Source organism: Vicugna pacos, chromosome 1 (assembly GCF_048564905.1).
Source record: "Vicugna pacos chromosome 1, VicPac4, whole genome shotgun sequence".
Lineage (NCBI taxonomy): Eukaryota > Metazoa > Chordata > Mammalia > Artiodactyla > Camelidae > Vicugna > Vicugna pacos.
In genome coordinates this window covers 10,310,379-10,331,679 of record NC_132987.1, presented here as the reverse complement: position 1 = coordinate 10,331,679, position 21,301 = coordinate 10,310,379, and the positions used below count along the sequence as shown (strand labels likewise).

Genomic DNA, 21,301 nt, shown 5'->3' with positions numbered 1-21,301 from the left:
GCACAGGGAAATATATACAAGATCTTGTGGCAGCTCATGGTGAAAACAAATGTGACAATGAATGTATGTATGTTCATGTATGACTGAAAAATTGTGCTCTACATCAGAAATTAACACAACACTGTAAACTGACTATAACTCAATAAAATTTTTTTTAATTGTGTCTTTGACATATAGTTTATATGAGGACTGGTCTATATCACTTGACAATGTTTACTACATAATAAATACACTTTAGATGTGAAAACATCTCAGAATACTAAGCTACAAAGAAGAAACACTTTCTGGGGGACTACCAGTCTAGCTGAAGGATGAAGCTATGCATTCTGAGGACTTTCATACAAAAGGTTACTCAGAAAAAGCACCAAGGCCAGAGGAGTATCACATACTATTAAGTAATATATGGTATTGCTATTTTACTGCCAGTCTCTGCTCACACATTATTATAATCACTTAACATACATTTGTTGAAATATTTACTTAGCGTAGAGGAAACTTATCTTTAAAAAACCCTCCTGGGTGCTTGTTATAAAACAAATGTTTTCTTTTAGGGTCTTTGATGTACACCAATTCAACAATCTCCTTTTCTTTAGGATAAATGTGTTCTAGCAAAGTCTGCTAAGAAATAAAATTTTATAAAGCCAATTCCAATAAATTACCTTGAAAAACAGAGATGCATTTCTATAAAGGAGGAAGGGTTATGAGTGGTGGTAGGAGAAACTTGAGCTATCTGGGGAGGAAAGTTCCATGCAGCCAAAACACTTGTGGTTCCACACGTTACCATCTGCTTTCCTCTGGCAGCACCTAATGCTTCTGTGATTCCAGCACTCTGCACTCGCAGAATGTCTCCTAATCCTGAAAATTTCTTAATTCTACCCTCAATGCTCCCAGAACTCTGCTGTCACTTTTCCAGGCAGTCTGAGTCACTGACTTACCCAAAGGACACAATCTACCAGCTGCCTGCATCTCACCAAGTGACCCAGAGCCGGGATTCAAGTCTGAAGCTTCACATTATACAGATAAAAATGATTACCCTATATCGCTAATTTTACCTTAGAAATTTGTCAAAGTTATCTGAATAAGGGATATCATAAGTAATTTCTCCTCCAACTACTTATTTACTCTTAGGGCATACTAGAAGATTATCTCTAATTGTTTTAAAATGTGAAAAATACCAATCATAACCCAAAGAACCCACTTTTAAACAAAGTTAATGTCAATGAAATATACCATTTTTTTGAGACTAAAAATGTAGTGCTTTGATTGACAACTTTTGGGATGTGAATAAAAAGACACCAGCTAGATCCCTCAGGATGTTTGTGTAACTCTTCCCCCAAGCCCCCCATACCTCTAAATCTGAATGGGAATCTGGCATCTGAATTTTTTTACATAGCCGCTATGTAAACACACTGCTCTGATGGGAAGAACTGAGATAAACACTTGCATCTTGGGACACTCTCATATGAAGCTGTTAACCACACTCAACAATAACTCTAGGTGTCTGATTGCCCCCTAGCTTACTGCATGGAATTTACAAGTATGTGTCTTGGGAGTCAACCTCAGAAAAGGGGACAATCTCAATTATCAAGTTACTTGGGACCAAGAGGACCTGGGATAATCTGAAACAAATTAATTAAACATGATGCCTGGAAAGATGATGCCTATATGATGCTTTAAGAGTTCCAGGTACATTCAGTATAAAACATTAACACAACAGCCAATCTTAAAAGAATGAAAAGAAACTGAATATGATGAATAACATGCTGTGTTAATAGTAAACACTTATACCCACTCATTCTAGTGTATTCACAAGGGTGAAGAGCACAAAATATGGATGCAAGTCAAAGCATGTAAAAAAAAAGTTCAAGGACAGTAGCAGCAATTTACTGATTTTCCAATTTACCCACTGCTTAGTATTTTCAAACTAAGTCCAGCAAAAGGGATTCATCAAGTTGTAATATGTGAACCCTGCACTACTTACATACAGTATCCATGCTACAATGTTAGTCATAAAGATCACAAGGGACTTGAATCTAGTAAAGCACTATCTGGTAAAGGGAGAGAAAAGGAACCCTCCTCAACTCCTTTGACTATCCATTGAAAATGACAGAACACACCCCTCACAAAGGGAAATAATATACACAATGTCAAGAAATTCTACATTAGTATTAAAAATCTGGTTAATAGTGAATCACTTCCCTTGATAAACACAACGAAATCTTCTAGTTGGGAAAAGTAACAGAAATAAAAAAATCCTTTCCTTCTTGACAATCAGCCCCTCGCTGGATCTGTCTTGAAGATTAACAACAAATTTGGTAAGCTGTATACTCCAGTGGTTACTTGCTGGTCTCCATCTTTTTCCACCTCAACAGTGTATTTCAAAATTGACGATCACTCTATCTCAAAACACTTCCCACTCACTGCTTTCTGACACCATATTCTCGTGATTTTCCTTCTTTTTTTTGCAGTCTCCTTTGCTGGCTTCTCCTTCAAACTATACAAGCTCTAATTAAAGATGTCCAACTCTTCATCCTGAGCCCCCTTCTCACCACACCCTTTCTTTCTAGGTAAGCTAGAGGTATTCCCCAGACAGTCAAGAGCCCCTATACGTATCTCAAGCTTTTATGTGTCTTGGGTTCACAATATTCCTCTGAACTCCAGTTACTTATAGCTAACTTCTATCTGACACCTTCATTTGGATGCTTCACTGGCATCTACTTCATACCTAACACATCCAAAAGACCCACTTTCCTTTCCTGCCACACACACACACACACACATACACAACCTTATTCCAATCTTCTCCCTGTCAATAAAACAGCACCATCATCTACGTAACGGCTAAAACCACAGACACCTGGAGCCATTCTTGGTCCTCTCTCATCGGCCATATGCAATCCATCCACATGTCCAGGTGTTCTAAACCCACCTTCAGTGCCACCACCTCAGTCCTAGCTACTATCACCAGCTGCGCAGAATAAAGCCAACTCGTGCCTTCCTCCCAGCTAGCAAGGAGGCTAGGAAAAGACTTTTAAATCACTACTGAAATAATGTCACTTCCTTGCTTCAAAACCTTGAATGGCTTCCCACTGTTCTTAGAATAAAATCCAAACTCTGCCCTGGCCTACAGGCTCCTGTATCATGCGGCTCTCCCCAGCTCACAGCCGGTGTCTGTGCTTCTGTCTGCGATGCTCTTCCCAAGGATGTGCTCTTTTCACAAGTGTATCTCCTTGCTTCTGATCTTTCAGGTCTTTTCCTAAATGTCTTTTTAAGTCTTCTCCAAGTAACCGCCACCCACAATTATTCTCCATTACTGCACTGTTAATTTTTCTTCTACCAGCCTATGGTTTACTACTGTACAGTTTACTAACCCTCTAACTTGGATACGGTCTGTACTGCCTACTAAAACTCAAGCCGCATAAGCCCGAGGCCAGGTTTGTGTCAGTCACCCACAGAGCGCAGCACACAGAGGACACACCTTGGAGAAAATGCAGGTTCGGGTCCAGACCACTGCCATAAAGCAACACAGTGAGTCACACATACTGGTGTCCCAGAGCACGCGGAAGTTACGTTTACGCCATTCTGCAGTCTCAGAGTGCAACAGCACTATGTCTAAAAAAGCCACGGACACACCTTAAACGACACTTTATTGCTAAAACTGCTGTCACTTAACAAGACAGGGTTGCCACAAATCTTGAAGTTACAAAAAATGTGTTATCTTCGAAGCACAATCTGGAGAAACAAAACGAGGCCTGCCTGCATCTTAAATGAATAGAATCTGATTGGCTCACGCCGCTGTCACTCATGTACACACTGCTTCCTGATTATAATTCTGACTTTCTGAGCTGTATCCACTCTGTAACTTTCCTCTAAGCAAAGCCATTCTGAGCTGCTTTATCTATTGCTATTTGAAAATGCACTTCCATGTCTTTTTCTATAGAACTTATTTGGGTCCATCCCATATCAATTTTCCACCAGTCAGTTTAAATAGAAACCCCAACGTCCACGTGTTACACGTAACGGCCGTCATGCGAACGCTGGAGATCCTCTAATTTAAGTGTAGTACTGACACAGGTCACCATGGTCAAGCCGGACGTGACGCCTGCAACGAACGCAATGCTGAATGCTGTGTACGAGCTGGATGATACAGCCCCTTCCTTTTGGCCTGGAATTTCATTTTGTCATATTCAGGTTCTTTAGAAAGCAGACAGAAATCAGCTTTTAACTATTTTGTTAATTAAAGTATTAGTAAACCCTATGCTGCCCCAGGTAGCAAAGCCAGTGACAACTCCCAGTTATGCTCTGCCTATGAAAACTGTTGGCTTTGCAGCGCTTTCCTGCCTGGGTAAGACACCACTTTGGCCTTCCTCAAATTTTTTCACCAACGTCCTGTGGCGTGGACTCAACAAAGCAATCCACAATCACGTGCATGTATGCTTCGAGAAAGGAGCCGTTAGCACACAGCACTTCCTGGATTACGGTTCTCAAGCAAGGAGCTCTGATGAGCTTCTTAGCCTGCAGAGTAGGAAGTTTCCCAGAGGATTAGAAGCATATTCTGACACCAGTTACTAGGTCTTTTGTTTCACTTTAGAGCATGACTGCATAAGAGAGGCGGAATAAGAATGGGCTTATTATGAAACCCTGTTTCACTCCACTGATGATGGGGAATGTGTCAGATGTCTCAGGCGGGCGCCAGCATCTCGAACATAACCAGCTCTTGGAACAGCTCTGGGATGTGGGGGAACGTCTCTGGAAAGCCCAATTTACGCGGCACCCCTAAACCCACACGCATTTGTTGGCAAACAATAGTCCTGTAAAGTCAAAACAGGCGGATCGGAGGTATTGATATTCTCCGTACACATCTTCTCAGTCGAGCCCGCAGCGCTGTCTTTTGTATCACACTGCAGCCCAGAGCTCCTGGGATTCCGGGAAGGTGAAAATTGCCAGAACCGCTTGGGTGCCAACTCAGAGAGACGGCCAGCCATGGCCAGCTGCAAAATGCGACAGCAATTTCCCCAGCTCTTTCCATTATTTTCTGAAGAGGGTAATGAGGACGTTCCCTTAAACCATCAGACCCGAATTAGGTTTTTGTGTTTTGTGTATTAATTTAACAAATATGTATGGTTTATCTACTCTTTCGTGGGCATTGTAGGGATGGAAAGACATAGTCCCTGCTCTCAAGGAACTTGAAGTCTACCCTGAGAGAACAGATGCTGCTTCTTTACACAAGTAGCTGGAGTGTTACTCAAGGCCCACAGATGCTTCCAGTGCCCTAGAAAAGGCCACTAGCGTCAAGTCCAGGCCAAGCCCAGGCCACCGGGCTTCCAAAATACCTGCTCTCCACCCACGACCTCAGTTGCCCATTCTCTCACCTTCTCTACAAGCAGGTTCAAAATGCATCACATCTCCCTCTCTCGCCTTTTCACTTCTTTCCTCTCAGTCTACAATGCACACTCTTAACTGTACACTCAAAGGCTCACAGAGACCACCCCCCCACCAGGGCTGCAGCTCTCCCCAAGCTTTGCTTCTCTTTCTTCCAGGTCCTCTTTGCTTTCCCACCCTGAATTTATAGCATCCCTCAGAGCATGGTTCTCAATTCTCCTCTTCCCCTCGGCAATCGGGTGTACTTATTATCACCCACCCTCAGATCTAACGTACACACCCAGGCCAGTGCCAGCCCCTACATTTGCCAGCCCACCGCAGACTCACCGCAAGGAAACCTAAACACACAAGTGTCATGATGCCTGCAGCTCACTTTCAAATGGTTCCACAAAATAAGTATATAGAGATAAGAGAGACAGAGCAAACACGATGAAATCTTAACAGCTGATGAATCAGGGGGAAAGATGGGTGTTCCCTGAATGTTCTTTCAACTCTTCTGTGTTTTGAATTTTTCAAACTTAAAAGATTGGGGGGAAAATCATGCAGGATTGTAATCAAAGACAGAAATCATGGTCCCTGCCTTTTAGGTAGTTTATAACCTATTTACATCTAATCTAAAAGTAGGCTAGACAGATTTGAGAGTTCAATGGCTGATTAATAAGAAGCTTAAATACACAATCGAAATGCAAATATTTACTGAGGGCCTACTAAGTGGCAGCAATATGCTAAGCTGTGTGTTACATGGTCAACAAAGCAAGTAACTAAACTGGGGAGCAGGATCTGACCTCATCACCTCAAGCCAGTTCATCCTCCTACCGTATCTACTTCTGTTAATGGCACCACCATGCTCCCCAACACCCGAAGAGGCTCTGACCCCTTCAAGTCCTCCATATCTAAATCCATGGCCAACGAAGTTCTCTGGATTCCACTGCTTTCCACCTCTCTCTCCTCTCCACTTTGATGGCCACCACCTGTCCCCAGCCAGGAAGGCCACGTGGCTCCCACCTGGACTGCTGCAGCAGCCTGCAAGTCTCCCGGTTCCCAAAGAGCTCCCCTCCACCCCTACACCTTGTCTCTACCCAGACATTCAGCTCTACCTGGACTGCACTTCTAGCTCAGAAAGGTTTCAGTGACTCCCCAGCATCCGTAAACCACATTTCAAAGCCTCACATGACACTGAGGAGCACAAATGTGATCTGTTCTTTCTCCCACTTTCTCATTCTCTGGCCACAGACGTATTTATTCTTGCCCACCAGGGCCCTCTCTGCCTTTCCTCTGCTGTGTCTGTGCTCACACTGCTTCCTCTACTCCAGCTGTCCTTATGCCTCCCCACCCCACTTCTCACTTCCTCCAAGAAGCCTTCCCAGATCACTAAGCGCTCCAGCCACAACCACTCACACCCAGGTCAAACCAATAGCTCACCCCTCTGAACATGTTAGATGCATTTACTCCTTCCCAAATAATATCCATGTTTCCAAGGTACTATTCAAAATCCGTATGTGCATTTCTTACCATGCTTACTAGACAATGAACTCCTTGAAGACGGTGACTTTTTATGTGTAACAGGCTCCCTCACGGCTTGTGACAGGCATCTAACATTAGTAACCTTTATATGAATCCCTAAAAATTGAAGCGTTGCCTGCTAAAAACTGTAAGCAATTTTACCTCAAAATACATTTTAACAGTGGTATATTTTTATTTTTATTTTTTTACCTTTTTTGTGTGATAAAATATATACTGTAAAATTTGCCATTTTTAATCATTTTAAGTGTAAAATTCAATGCCATTAATCACATTGACAACATTGTGCAACCATCATCACTATCTGTCTGCAAAACGTTCATCACCTCAAACAAACTCTGTACCCAGCAGGAAGTAACTACCCGTCCTCCCTTCCCTCAGTCCCTGGAAAACTCTGATCTTCCTGTCTCTGTGAATTTGCCTATTCTAGACATTTCATTTAAGTGGAATCATACAATATTTGTCTTTTGTGTCAAGCTTACTTTCCTTAGTGTGGTATTTTCAAGTTCATTCATGGTGTAGCAAGTAGAAGAACTTCATTCCTTTTCCATGGTATGTATACACCACAGTATGTTTATCCACTCATCCGTTGACGGACACTTGTTTCCACTTTTGGGCTATTATGAGCAGCTATGAACACTGCCTCAATATTTGTTTGACTCCCTGTTTTCAGTCCTTCTGGGACTAGGGGCAGAAGTGATGGGTCATTCTTTTTAACTTTATGAGAAACGACAGCAGCACAGTTAGGCCGTCCACATACGTAGTCCTTTGGTAAGCATAAGAGCACAAGACTTCCTACTCATTTAGGACACAATTCCCTCCCACCCATTCGGGCCCCAAGTGCTGATCTAATTTCCAGGCACTTGACCCTGGTATGGGGCTACTTTGTGTTGACACTCTGGTCTCCCAGTGCTATTTTTCCACACGACCTTTTGCACATCAAGGGAAGCACCCTGGAGTAGTACTTTCCAAATGAAAATTATGTTGAGACTAAACATCATTCAGATGTTGAAGTCACAATTCATATCCTTAACGCATTTAGTAACATCAGATGAATGAGAGCCATATAAAAGGAGGGATATTTCTCAGCAGGTAAGATGATAGAGGATTTTGGAAAGGATGACTTCTGTTGAACCCATTTTTTTTATACCCAAACAAGAATTTAAAACATGGTAAATGTGGACGGGATATACAAGCCTTAACTGTTGTAAGGAAAGGATCTCTTTTCAGTCCAAGGTTAGCAGCCATTAATTTCTAAACTGATATCTCATTATTACTACCACCAATGCCAGGAAGTTTCATAAAACCACAAGATGTAAACAATGCAAATTCACAGAAACAATCTGTGCTAACTTGGAGCATCTCTGTGCAAGGGGCAGGATCAGAAGAGGTCATGAGGGGGATCTCTCACTCTTTTTTGGAGGGGGGAGGTAATCAGGTTTATTTATTTATGTATTTATTTATTTTCAGAGGAGGGACAGGGGACTGAACCCAGGAGACCTCGTGCATGCTAAGCATGTGCGCTACCACTTGAGCCATATCCTCCCCCTCAGACCTCTCACTCTTTACTCCATGACTTCTGCATTTCAACTTTTCAAAAACATACATTCTTATAATTGTGTAATGGCTTAAAGTTATATTTAAAACACAAGCAATAAAAAGCAATGTTATTAAAAAAAAAAAAGATGAGCTATTAAAAGGAGCTAAATGCGCAGCTCTAACATTACCAGTTAGCACACACAGAAAACTCCAAACTCATTTCAACTTTACAACACTGAGGTAAGCAAGTGGGGCATTCCGCCCTATTAGTAATCAGGAAAAGAAGGTTGAGCAAACTTCTTAAGACAACTGTGTTACATTTATTTTTAAAGCTCTTCACTGTGGCCTTTAAATCATCTTCAAAAAAGTGAGATTTAGCTGTAAAACTTTAAAACCAACTGTATCTGATTACCTAATAGTTCTCCCAGAAAAACAAAAAGCAGTGACTTAGTTGGGTTTACATACTTAGGAAACAGGAAAATAATGGTCAAAATCTAATCAAATCATATAAAAGAAAATTTTACTTTTATTATCCTCCACCATTTAGTTTAGTGACTCCTCAAAGACATTTCGTCCTAAAATAGCACCCTCTCCTCAACCTTAATTTTTAGCTTTCAAGGCACTAAATGAGTATTTACTCATAATTCCAGTATATCTACTAAGCGAAATCTGGAGTTTAAAGGACTTGGACAAAATTTGTCATTTATTATGTGCAGACATTCTGCCTACAGACATTTATGGCTACAGGTTAGTTACACAGCTATAACTCGTCAATTTAGCAGAGCTTGAGGCCCGGGCTATAAATAACCACCACGAAATTGACTCCAGTGGCCCAGCAGTCACCAGCTATCTAAAAGGCATAATTTTACAATTCAGTGCTTTAGGAAATCATTACAGTAGTTAAGACAGCATTTTTTCCTAAACGAGTAAGAGCCAAAACACAAGGAAAAAAGCCTAACCAAAGGCCTGGTACGTGAGTTGGGAAATTATTTCATCTGTATACATACATATAACCAAACAATTCAGAGATACCAAGGAAGTGGATTTAAATGGCAATATAAAGCAATTTCTAAAATTCACTCAAAATACTCTGCGTTTTGTTCTTAAAAAAAAAATCTACTAAACATAATACAGAATATTAAGGATTTAACTTGATGTGCTTATACATTATAACTTTATTAGCAATTGCATTTCACACAAGTTTTGAAGTTCAATAACTTATCAAATACTTTTGCCAAGTAAAGTGCTAAAATTACTGAACACAAGCAGTGCACCTTCAAGAGAAGCAATTCTTCCACTGATTTGCAATAATCAATTGTTTATCGACAAGCTGCTACGTGCCAACTGCTATATACTAATGTGTTTAAATTTAAAACCATACACTGAATACTGACTGAAGGCAGTCCTACAAAAGATTAATATCTAAGATATATTAACTGAAAGCCAATTATTTAACTCATTCAAAATATAATTCATGGATGATGAAATTACAACTTGATAAGAACCAAGCTATCAAGCTTCCGTGCTGAGTAACATTTTTAAAAATTATAAAAAATAAACATGCATACATTCAATACATCATTTAATTCAAACATTTTAATTGGAAGCTTATGTTGAAAAATTTTCCCAAACTAATTATCCATTTCCATCTCAAATAATAATGTACATTAATATATTAAGTAAGTCAATCACATAAGATACCAACACAAACCATGAAACCAAACTCACTTAAGTCGGCTGAATATCAGGGTTACTGTAAAACATTCTGTCAATACCACTAGTAAGTCAACCAGAAGTAGGAAATGTAGTTTTTATTACCTAATCAGCCCTACTGAAAAATGTTTTCAGAAAATGAGGCAGTTTTTTTAAAAGTCAACATAACACACATTTCTCCTGCAGAATAAGAATGCCTAGTGTTTTCTCTGAAATGGAAGAGATTTTTTCCAAAATGTTTAAGTATGCTGACGTTGGTTCGCCACCAACCACCAAACACCAGTTAGTATCCACCAAGTTTGGTGCTTCCCCTGACCCCCAAGTCAGACTCAAGGTTTCACCTCGAAGGGGTAATTAGGAGGGTTTTGCAAGGATAAGCAGCTCTACATGGTCAGTAGCACAAATCTCTCACTTTCAACTAAAATGGTATGAAACTAAAGTATACTTCTTTGATTTTTAAAAAGTGATTAATCCCATGAAAACCTTCAAATTGTTTACAAGTTTAAATTTAACTACACTTATTCACAAGAAAGTTATTTATGCTTTGATAAATGTTATTAGTTTTGAAACCAGGCTTTAAAAACTTTATAATTTGATCTGCTAGAGCTGTCTGAACTCACAGGAGACACACACAGAAGAGGCATTATACCAAACGGGTGGTAACGACCTAGCACGGATCCACCACGGGGAATGCCCATGCAATCAACACAACCAACCAAGGGAAGCTACAGGTTTCCACCTGAACAGCGGTTCTACCAAAAGAAAAAAGAAAAACATCACCACCCTAAGTCTTGCCCATTTCTCCACTGTTTAGAACAATAGTCTGAAAAGATTCTTAACGCCCTGAGAGAAATCCTCCAGAATGATTATAGTTTAAGAGCATTTTAAACTCAAAATGACTTACTTTCCTGACAAGACAAAATTTTACCAAAGAACACCCTACACCAGACCAATATTAAGCACATGCTACCGAAATGGCAATATTAAAGTTTCCATTTAATCCACTAACCAGTTTAGAAAGTTCAGTGTTAATAAGTAAAATATTTCACTTAGCTTTTCAACCTGAATATTTACTTCCACACGCTCATTTTAAATTCTGTGTATAGCCATCTGAATTATTTCCTCGCCAGGAACAACTACCTCTACCAATCTGTTTAGTACACTTCTGAAATCTCACATCCCATTCCAATGCCAGTCCCGAGAACTAAGAATTAGGTTAACTGTTATACTTAACTTTTAAACTATGGGAATAATAGAACTGAACTATTAATCGCTCTCAAATGGCTCTATTGTAATATATAATAAGTCCTTCCTCACTTCACTGTTGATTCAGTAAAACTAAGTCTTCCATCTTGACTCAAGAGTAGCCAAATGGCTATTTTAAATAAAATCAAGTCACCAACAAACCCTTCAAAGGCTGGTATCAAATTGTTTTCAAACTGAGACACGTATGTATACAGTCCAAGTAAAGCAGTTTCAAGGAAAAACATCCCTATGGAAAAGTTTAAATCTATAAAATAAAGCAAAATCTTTTTATCAAAGTCACAAATTATTTTCTGAATTGGTCTGTCCAAAATCCAACACAAAATTTATATGTAATAAGTTTGAGGATCCAGTGTTTGATTTAACTCTATGCTCTATTAACTTAGTAAAGCGCTTGAATAACAGATTAAGACAGCAAAGCAATTTTCTAAACTAAAACCTACCTAAGCATCTTATGACCTATCAAAGATCCAAGACTAGGCAAGCAAACATCTCTGAATTCATCTGACAGTTCTGTTTCATATATATAAAAGTGTCCACTCCAAATAAATCCATTACTTCTCTTCAACACAGTACTGAAATGGTCAGCGGCTCATCAAAATATTATACAGAGGTTACTAAATTTCAGTCGTTAATTGATGCTGGCACCCAAACAATAACCAAAGAACAAAAGCAAAACTTTATAACAATAAAAGAAAAAAAACTAGATAAAAATATAACAAGAAGAAAATGGAAAGGGAGCTTACCTGCAGTTAGGTGGAGGGTCTAAAGTGATGTCTGCCAGTTCCTTCTGAATCCTGAAGACAGAGAGAAAGACATTTAGGCGTGGGTGGCCTGCACCTGCAAGGCCATCAAACCCACCCCGCCAGCCGCGACCGCCTCTCCAGGGAGGAGGACCCGCACCCGAGGGCTGCAGTCCACGTGGAGGAAAGAACGTGCCCACCCAGGCAGGGAGTCCCAGCCGTGGTCTTCGGCACCCTCCGGCAGGCCTGGGTTCGAACCCCGCCTCGCACACTAAGGCAGCGCTATTTCTCGGAGTTTTGCATTTAGAAAGTCATTCTGAAGCTCCTCACTAGTTTGCAGAATTGTATTACAATGTGAGGGGCCACAGTCACACCAGCCCTGCACGGAGGAATCAGAGACCCGGGGAAGGGTATCGGGAGGACGCGCCCGCCTCGCAGGCCGTCTGTCACCTCGGGTCCCCCCACCCCCGGCAGAGCGCCCCCCAACTAGGCCGCCCCGCACCTCGGGTCCCCCCACCCCCGGCAGAGCGCCCCGCCCCTCGGGTGCCCCCCATCCCCAGCAGAGCGCCCCCCAAGGCCGCCCGCGTCCCCGGGGACGAAGCCAACATGGCCGCTCCCCGCGAGGCCCCGCAGGCGCTGACTGACCCGCCGCCGTCGGGGTTGGGGGGGTGCAGGCCGCACAGTGACCCCCCGGGTGAGCCGCCCCCGCCGCGCCCCGCCCCCACCGCGCGCACACACGGGCCGCGGGCGAAGTTGCGGGCTAAGTCGCGGCCCCCGGCTCTCAGCCGCCGCCGCGCCGGGACACCCCGGCCCGCGGCCCGCACAGGTGCACCGGCCGCCCGCTCTGCCCGCGCGGACTCCCAGCCCACCTGCCCGGACCTGCTCTCGCCCGGACCCCCTCTCACTTCTGCACCCCACACTGGCACAGGGCCCGGGACACCGCCCCCCCCCGCCCCCCCCCCGGTGTCCTATCTCCGCACCAGCCCGCGACTTCACAAAGGGCCCATCCCCCACGCCTAGGCCGACGCCACCAGGCAGTTCACACCAAGCCCTGGCCTTTGTCTCCAGCTTACCTAGGCGCTTGGAGCATCAATTAATACGACAAAGTCTGAGGCCTTTAAGCCTCTTCCACCTTCTGAACGGTGTCTTTCTGTTTCTCTAACCTTTCCTGCTCCTGTCACATAAAGCCCTAAAGGGCTATGTTACAACTTAAAAAGCTCACCGAGGCAGCACAGTAGTAAAAAACTAACACACACTAACACACACACACTCTAAAAGCAATCACGATGGATGCTTTTCTCTCTCCAAAGGTTTTTTGAGGATAGGAAGACAGGCTGCCTGGATGCAACTTTTCTATATATAAGTAAAGAGAAATTTACTTATGATTGGCGTGGTGATTAGCGAAGTTCTTTAAACTTTCCTACTGGAGGACACTTCCTGTCCCCTAAAACTCTGGTCAACTTTAGAAAGGGGTTTTTACAATCTCTGACATCTACTTGCGTCCTGCTCAATTCTATTGCAATCAATAAACCCTTCAGTTCTGAGACACTGTCTGACTCACTGTTATGTTAGGCTAAAAGTCTGGAACCCTGGTTTCCTGACTCTTAACCTGCATCTATGAGAATGACTGTATCTGTTAGGACCTAGGTAAGTGGGCAAAAATATCCTCCCCTGTGCACAACTGGTATAAAAATACATCTTCACTTCACTTCTTGCCAATCCAACCTCTCCTATAAAATATTCACTGAAAAAGTAGTCGCTTCTTTAATACCTGGAAAGTGCAATACCAGACAGCTTTATCCACTTCATCTCTGTAACAAACATCTGCACTATTTCGACAGTACTGGTCAAAGGTTTGTAAGAGTAACTCATACATACGCTCCACAGTAATTCTCACCCTCAATGGCGTCTCTCCTTTAACCGTGTACTAGAAACTACTTTCCAATATGCAGTTAAGTAACCTGTCTGCCAATTCAGGCTTCTTTTTCATTCTATCTCCTGGTACATATGCCTTTTCCAATTCTATGGGCAACACCTACCTTCCAAATCAATATATTTCCCAGAACAGCATTTATAGGGTCCCACTAACATCACTTTTACCCTTACTCTTTCCCACTGTCCCTCTCCTATTTTTCATCTTTACTGTTAACCGTAGCTTTGCTTTACACTAACAGCCATTCTTTCAGCAAGATACTCAGGGACCTAAATAACCCTGTAAGTAAAATTACTGCGGGTAGCTTCCCACCTTCCATTTTTTTTTTTTACACCTTTCCCAAGCATTTCCAAATGAGTTTTTAACCTCCTCAGCATAAATGGACAAATTGTGTCTAATGAAAAACCCCCCTCTGTAATTTGCTGACACAAAGCAGACTATTTTATATTTGACACCCGTGCCTTTATCCTCAAATATATTCATGTACACCAGGGATATCCAGCAAAATATAAAAATACTAATGACCTCAAGCAAATATTCTGCCTTAGGTCAGGCCAAAAGCTGCCCTAAGAGGGATCAGGGAGCCCAGAGGCTGGGAAGAGAAGAGGGGAGATTAGGGAAGGCCCCATCAAACTGAGCAGGGTACATGCCAGGCTCTGGGAGAACCAGCACAGGGCTAACCAAGGAGGGCCAGTTAGGAGTCCTGGGAAGATGAGATGCAATCAGCCTAACCTTCTGAAAATGAGAACAATCTTGCCAAGGCATCTTGCCTCTTAACTCTACACTGTTTAAAACAAGCTAGTCATTCCTTCAACCTCCTATGGTTAGATCCCCAAAGCACTTCACCAGCCTTCCAAATTTCAGGCCAGGGAGAGCATTCAAGCTGAGTTTGGGCTCATTTCTCAGTGGAAAGATCTAAAGCCTCATGTTCCATTTTATTTTACATGCTGTTAAGATAACTCTAACCTACCATTGGTAGTAATCCTTACTACCTTTCTGGTTTGCCACTTTAAAGTTTAATGACTGTACGTCTGACAACAGGATTTATGAAAGGGTTTGTGGGGTTCCCACGAATCTGCCATAGATCACTTTAAGGGTCATGGGGATCAGAGGATATTACTGAAGGATGATGTAGGTAAAAAGTACCTTCTTCTTGACACATGACAGGAAGAGAGAAAAGAAAAAGCCACTGCTTGAATTCAACCTGAATAAAAACATTTACAGCATGAGACGAAATAGCATGAAAAAATTGGAGTTTCCCTGAAATTTGGTAAATTTAAGTTCTCAAAGAGAACAAAAAAGAATCTCCAAAATAGCCTAGAATAACCACTTTACATCATTTATTGATTCATTCAACTAGCCTAAACTCTCCAAGTCAGAAAAATCTCTCAAAATTCCATCCGAAAACACCCATCTCCACCTATTAAATTTTTCACTCTAATATGAGTTATTTATTCCTTATGCAATTTGTGGAGAAAGCTCTATTCAAAACAGATCATATGTGCAACAGGTGAGGAGGAAGTGAGAAGTAAGAATTCATTGTGATAGAGTTGTCTGGGCAGGTATTAGTAATTAGGTGGGATGACAGCCTTGGGGAGGGTCACAGATTAGTGATTAACAGGATAAGTAATTTGAAATCAGATTTGGGGGTCACTAATAATAGTAATGAGGATTCTTACAAACTTCAGCAAGAGAAGGGAGAGGCAAGCCACAACGCTACATGTGGACAAGGATTAAACGAAAAAGACAGAAGAAGCAATAGAGAAAAATAATTAAGGCTTCCAAGGCCCTATTTTTCCTTTTTAAGAACACATAAACAGTGAGGAGCGTTTAAGCTGCCCTCGTTGGAGGCAGACCGAAGGCAGCAAGAGGCAGTCCGGGAAATAGGAAGCCTGCTGGGGGTGGGGGGGTACGGTACCTCTTGGCGCTGGTGGAGAGGAGTTTGGAGTTTTTGCTCATGCTGACTTTACTCTCCTTCTTCTTGGGGGTGTTTGTTTCTTTCTCGGTTTGCTGGTTGGAGGACGACGATGAGGAGGAGCTGGTGCTGGCCCTCGAATCGTCATCCGACATAGCGAACCCCCCACCCCACCCCGCAAACTGCCCCTGCAGGGGGAGGGAAACAAAACAGAAACACACAAACCATGCGGCCAGTGTAAATAAGGAACTCGGGTGCTGTCAGGAGGGCTTTGGCCAGGGGTACACCCGGCCGCCCACCGCCCTCCACTCGCTTTTCAAAGTCTTCAGGCCCATCTCGGCTCTCGCAAATCGGACGCGGCTTGTTTATTTTTTGCCCTAAGTGGGGGACGCGGTGGGAAAACGGTCGGGAGCGCAGCTAGCAGCCCCTCCCTCGCCCCCCCCGGGGCTCCCCTCGGGGCAGGGAGGGGAGCGGGCGGGCGGGGGCACCGGGAGCCCGGCCGGGGCAAGCAGGGAAGGTCCGGGCGGTCGGCCGGCCTCTGGCTGTTTTCGTCCGCTTTCCGGGGGTCGCGGGGAGGCGGGGGGCCAGGAGCAGAGTTTGGCGAGGTCGGGAGGAGAGGAGGAAGGAGAGGAGTAAGAGAGGAAGCCGAAACGGGGGGACGGAGGCGGGGAGCGGGTGCCCGAGTGGGGGAAGGGAGAGGCCGGCGGGGGGGGCCGGGGCGACGAGGCCCAAGGCCCCCGCCGCGCCCCGACGCCCCTTCGCGCCGCCCGCCCCCCGGCCGTCCGGCTCGGGGCTGCGCGGTCGGGGCGGGGGTCCCGAGCACACGCCGGATCGGCACCCCCGGTGGGAGTGGGGGTGCGGGGGGACTCGGCCTCCTTGGCGAAGGAATAACAATGAGCTTGTCCGCCCTGGAGGGGTTAATCCCCGCGGGCCCCCGCCCCGGGGGAAAACGGGGCTCCCCCGCCTCCCCTCCCCCGCTCCCGGCCCCCTGGGCGGCCAGTGGGGGGCTCCCGGGGCAGCGCTGACAGTTCGAGCCCCAGTGCCCCCCCCGCCCCCGACGCCGGCGGCCCCCGCACCCCACGCGGCCCGGGGTCCCTGCCCATCCCCCGCGGGCGGGCCCGGACCCCCGGGGCTCCCCGGCCCCTCTCCGCTCCCCCGGCCCCGTGCCCGGCGGCCCGGGCGGCGCGGGTCGGGGGAGGCGGCGCGGGGTGTCCCCGAGGCCCGGCGGCGCGGCCGGGGGGCGGCGGGCGGCAGGGGGATCCCCGTACCTCTCTTTGTGTCTGGCTGCTCCGTGCCGCCGCGGCGGCTGCTGCTGCGGCTGCGGCTGGGCCTGGCCACTCGTGTCTCTCTCTCGCTGGGAGAGAAGCGGAAGTGCAGCAACAGCAACTATTAAACAGGCAATGGCTTCCCCCAGCCACACACGCTCGCACACACACTCCTCCTCCTCCTCCCCCCTCCCCTCCCCCACCCGGCCCGGTCCCACCCACCCGCGCTCCCCTCCCCCTGCACACCTCCGGGGGGGCGCAAGGGGCCCACGGGGGACCCCGGGAAGCCCTGCTCCTCCCCACCCACACCCGACCCCAGCGCCTCCTCGGGACGCGGGGCAAGGGGGCGAGGGGTGTGAATTTCCTCTCTAGTGGTTTGGGGGACCCCGGATCGTGGACTGGAGAGGGGAAGCCGTTCGGAGACTCGGGGCGCTGGGAACTGTATGGAACAGGGTGATCACGAGAGGACCTTTTTCCAAAAAGGGCTTTTGGAAAGGGGGGGCGTTGGCAAATGGGTGAAAAAGATGGTAATCTGGTGGCCAGGACTTTGGACTAGAGAATGCCGCTGGGACTCCTCCTAAAAAGTGATCAGCTTAAGGGGAAAAAAGAAATCCCACAACAGGGTTTCCTCTGGGCTGACACTGGCAATTTACCTGCTAGGAGCAGAGGTCGGTTTAGGCACGCCTGTGAGAAAATCCCAGGATAGGAGTTTTCTGCTCAGGCACGTGCAATTTTACAATTTTAGATTCTTCCAGTCACTTTTTATAGAAGGATGTGGTGTTTTATAAAAGCGATATAAAGGATTTCGTGACAGATAAAACCAACCAACGTGTGCAGGTTTACAAAGTTGAGAAATCGATGGGAATAAACCCTATACTACTGACTTTAGACTGGATTTAGAATTTTTAGTGTCGGAAATTGGACTAAAAGTTTTGAGGACTGCTGTGCCTTCTTCAGCTACGATATAAATGCTATTCAAATAATCATAGTATTTTTATAATAACCCCTCTAATTGCTTCTGAATTGTTCCATCTTTAGCATTTTTACCAAGATTAATTTTTTTACAATTAAGCCATCAAATTACAATTTAGCTTCTCACTTATTTGTCATTTCAACGGAAGGAAACTGAAGTGATATGTATCACGTCACAATTACTATGTCTGGTACATTAAGCAACTGCCCAGTCAGATTTCCATGGGCCACTCTAAATTATCTCATTCAAATTGCCATCCTTTTCCATGGCAACAGTGGCTTCAGTTACCACAGGACAACACAAGATATAAAACTCGTGGTATATTCACTAACCAGGAAAACAAGCATTCTTACCACCCACGCAAACCCCTTCTAGCCCTTAACATAAGACTTCTTGCTCAATCTGCACCAGGAAACCTGTATTGACCAGGAATTGTCATAGAATTAAGGGGTCCAGAAGCTAGAAAAACCATATAGGTCCTCATTTCAGCCTCCAACTTCCTACCTCCAGACAGCTGTCCCTCAGTCACTCGAATGCCTAGAAATTTGGAAAAATCCCTAGATGTGTTTGGTTTCAGGAGTCCTGGTAGTATAAAAGTAATGACCGTCCCCACTGTATGTTATTCAAAAACCACCCAAAAACATCTCCTTCAAACCAGGTTGGATACCTTTTGAACTTCTGATGAAAAAGATAGAAATTCAAGAGAAAACAATAAGCAAACACAAAGTAAACTCGGTTGGGATGAAAAAAATAATCTAAAGACAGTTATTAAAATGGAGACTTCCTCTTATGAAAGTTTGGGTTCCCGATACTTTAAAATAAACATGTACACTATAAGTCCAACCCGCAAAGACATATATATATATAAAGATGAAGGCTGGCAGAGAATACAGGAAAATAAAGGATTTGATTTGTTGATATGATTAGGATGGTGGGTGAGTTTTTTTCTTTAATTTTGGTTTGCGTAAATCGTACACTTAGATACTAACTATAATAATATTTTCTTAAAAATCTGAACGTAATAGTCTGTGTTTCGTTGTTGATGCTTGGATTGAATTAGTCCCTGGAGAAATAAATCGTGTAATGGAAGGGCTCATCCTCTGTAGGGAAGTGCTCACCAGTCTGGAGGGACACTAGCTCTCTTTTGTGTACGGAGTCTTTCTTATCTCTAACCCTGGTTAGTGCTTTATGGTTTGGGAATGACCTACGGAAGGGAAATAAAAACCTCAAAATGTTTAGAAAAGAATCCACTCATTTCAAAAGAGTATTCTTTAGGTCAGATTATTTTAAATATACAATTGTCTCAGTCATAAAAAAAATAATAATTCATTTGTAACCCTCCTCTTCTACTTCTTAGCTACAAGGCCTAAGGAGCTAAACTGACCTCTCTAAGCCTCACTTCCTCATCTATGATGGGCAATATCTGCGCTGTACTGACTGGCAAGTTGTGAGAAGGATCAAATGGGTATCTGTAATAAAGATGGTTTATTAACCGTTACGCAAAGTGAAGTATTAATCTCACCCTGATTGTACTTCTCAGGAATTTTGTTAGGACGCGGGGTCTTTATGACTTCAAATTGATGACAGTATAAGAAATCTCCTAAGAAAAAGATAGGGTCAAGGAATCTTAGGATTTTATTTATTGGAAGGGGCCTAAGGTATCTTCGAGTTACAGGTGAAGAAATTAAGGCAAAGAAACCAGTGTGTCTTGTCCAAGGTCAAGCAGTTAGTCGGTGGCAGAATTGTGGCTGTGGCCAGCAGTGCCCACTGATGATTTTGTCAGTTCTGACGATGTTGGAGGGTGGAGAAGAGTCTCGATTACTTTAAAGAACAGTATATTAAATATAAAAGAACTCTGATAAAATTTCCAAGAACATATTAGCGATCAAGACAGTTGGGAAAAAGGAAAAATTGGAAGCAACTTAAGGGAATCACTGATTTTTTTTTTTAATTGAAGTACAGTCAGTTACAATGTGTCACTTTCTGGTGTACAGCACAATGTCCCAGTCATACATATACATACCTATATTCATTTTCATATTCTTTTTCACTAAAAGTTATTACAAGATACTGAATATAGTTCCTTGTGCTCTACAGAAGAAATGTGGTTTTTTAAATCTATTATTTTCATATATAGTGGCTAACATTTGCAAATCTCAAATATCTGATTTTCTAACATTCACTTGAACCAATTCATGACCGCTATTGAAGTTCCCTGCTTTCCATTCTGAGAATAATGCTTATTATTTCTTTATTTCATGTTTATGGGTATATTTTAAATAGATAACACATTCTCCTGCTATATTATCCTAAAGTTTAAAACCAAAGGGGATGCCACAAAAACACCCCTCTGCCCCTCCCCCCAACTCTGTGGTAGTCTGTGCATAAGCAAATACGCGCATATACAGTAGATGCTTTGATGAGGATGCTCTCAATCTACATTTAAAAGACTCATTCAGCCACAGGGCCCATGTGGTGCAACACAGTGCCATCCATGGGCTTTGAAAAAGTGGTCTTGAGTTTTTACTGATGCCTATTCCCGATTCTCAGAATGGTCTAATTCTCTTCTTCAAGCCATCTTTAGGGTATCAAGTACGTTTAAGTAGAAGCACTTGAAGATCAAGGTGTTGACTGATCCTGAGGAGGTGAAATGATACAGTTGATTCAAAAGAAAGAGACCCAGCCTAACTTTGGAGCAGTCCTATTTTTGGCTTGTTGCTTACACTGAACTTCGTCATAAAAGTGACTATTCTCTTTAGCCAATTTCACATCCAATGAATTGTCAAGCAAATGAACATTTGTTACTATGTTTCTTTTTTTTTTAAGTTACTTTATGAATGGATAGATAGGATTTCCTTTTTTTGTCAAAAGAAAAAAAAACTTAGATTTGGAATGTAAAAAGAATATCTGTTAAGCTTTTCTGAAAAGATGGACCCACTGTGGATTTCAGTCCACTTATTTTATGGTTTTCCTTTGCCTGAAAAATCCATTCCCTATATAGAAGGATAAGGAAGGTTTGCAAAGAACGGTCACTTCCATGAAGTCTAATGAGAC

At 43.6% G+C, this 21,301-nt stretch overlaps 1 protein-coding gene across 2 annotated transcripts in view; it reads right to left on the bottom strand.

The window, feature by feature from the left end:
• Positions 1 to 17,427, bottom strand: part of LOC102540481 (ubiquitin-conjugating enzyme E2 E1) — a 67,640-nt gene extending 50,213 nt beyond the window's left edge. Inside the window, exons 1-3 of one of the 2 annotated variants that reach the window (XM_072949369.1) lie at positions 17,278 to 17,427; positions 16,013 to 16,197; positions 12,165 to 12,215 (exon numbers count right to left, since the gene is read on the bottom strand). In XM_072949369.1, coding sequence (XP_072805470.1) covers positions 12,165 to 12,215; positions 16,013 to 16,164 — 203 coding nt within the window. In that variant the 5' untranslated portion in view covers positions 16,165 to 16,197; positions 17,278 to 17,427. Of the gene's footprint in view, positions 1 to 12,164; positions 12,216 to 16,012; positions 16,198 to 16,234; positions 16,660 to 17,277 lie in introns of those variants that run through there. The other variant, XM_072949382.1, reaches the window with a different exon arrangement.
• Between the last annotated feature and the right edge of the window lie 3,874 nt (positions 17,428 to 21,301).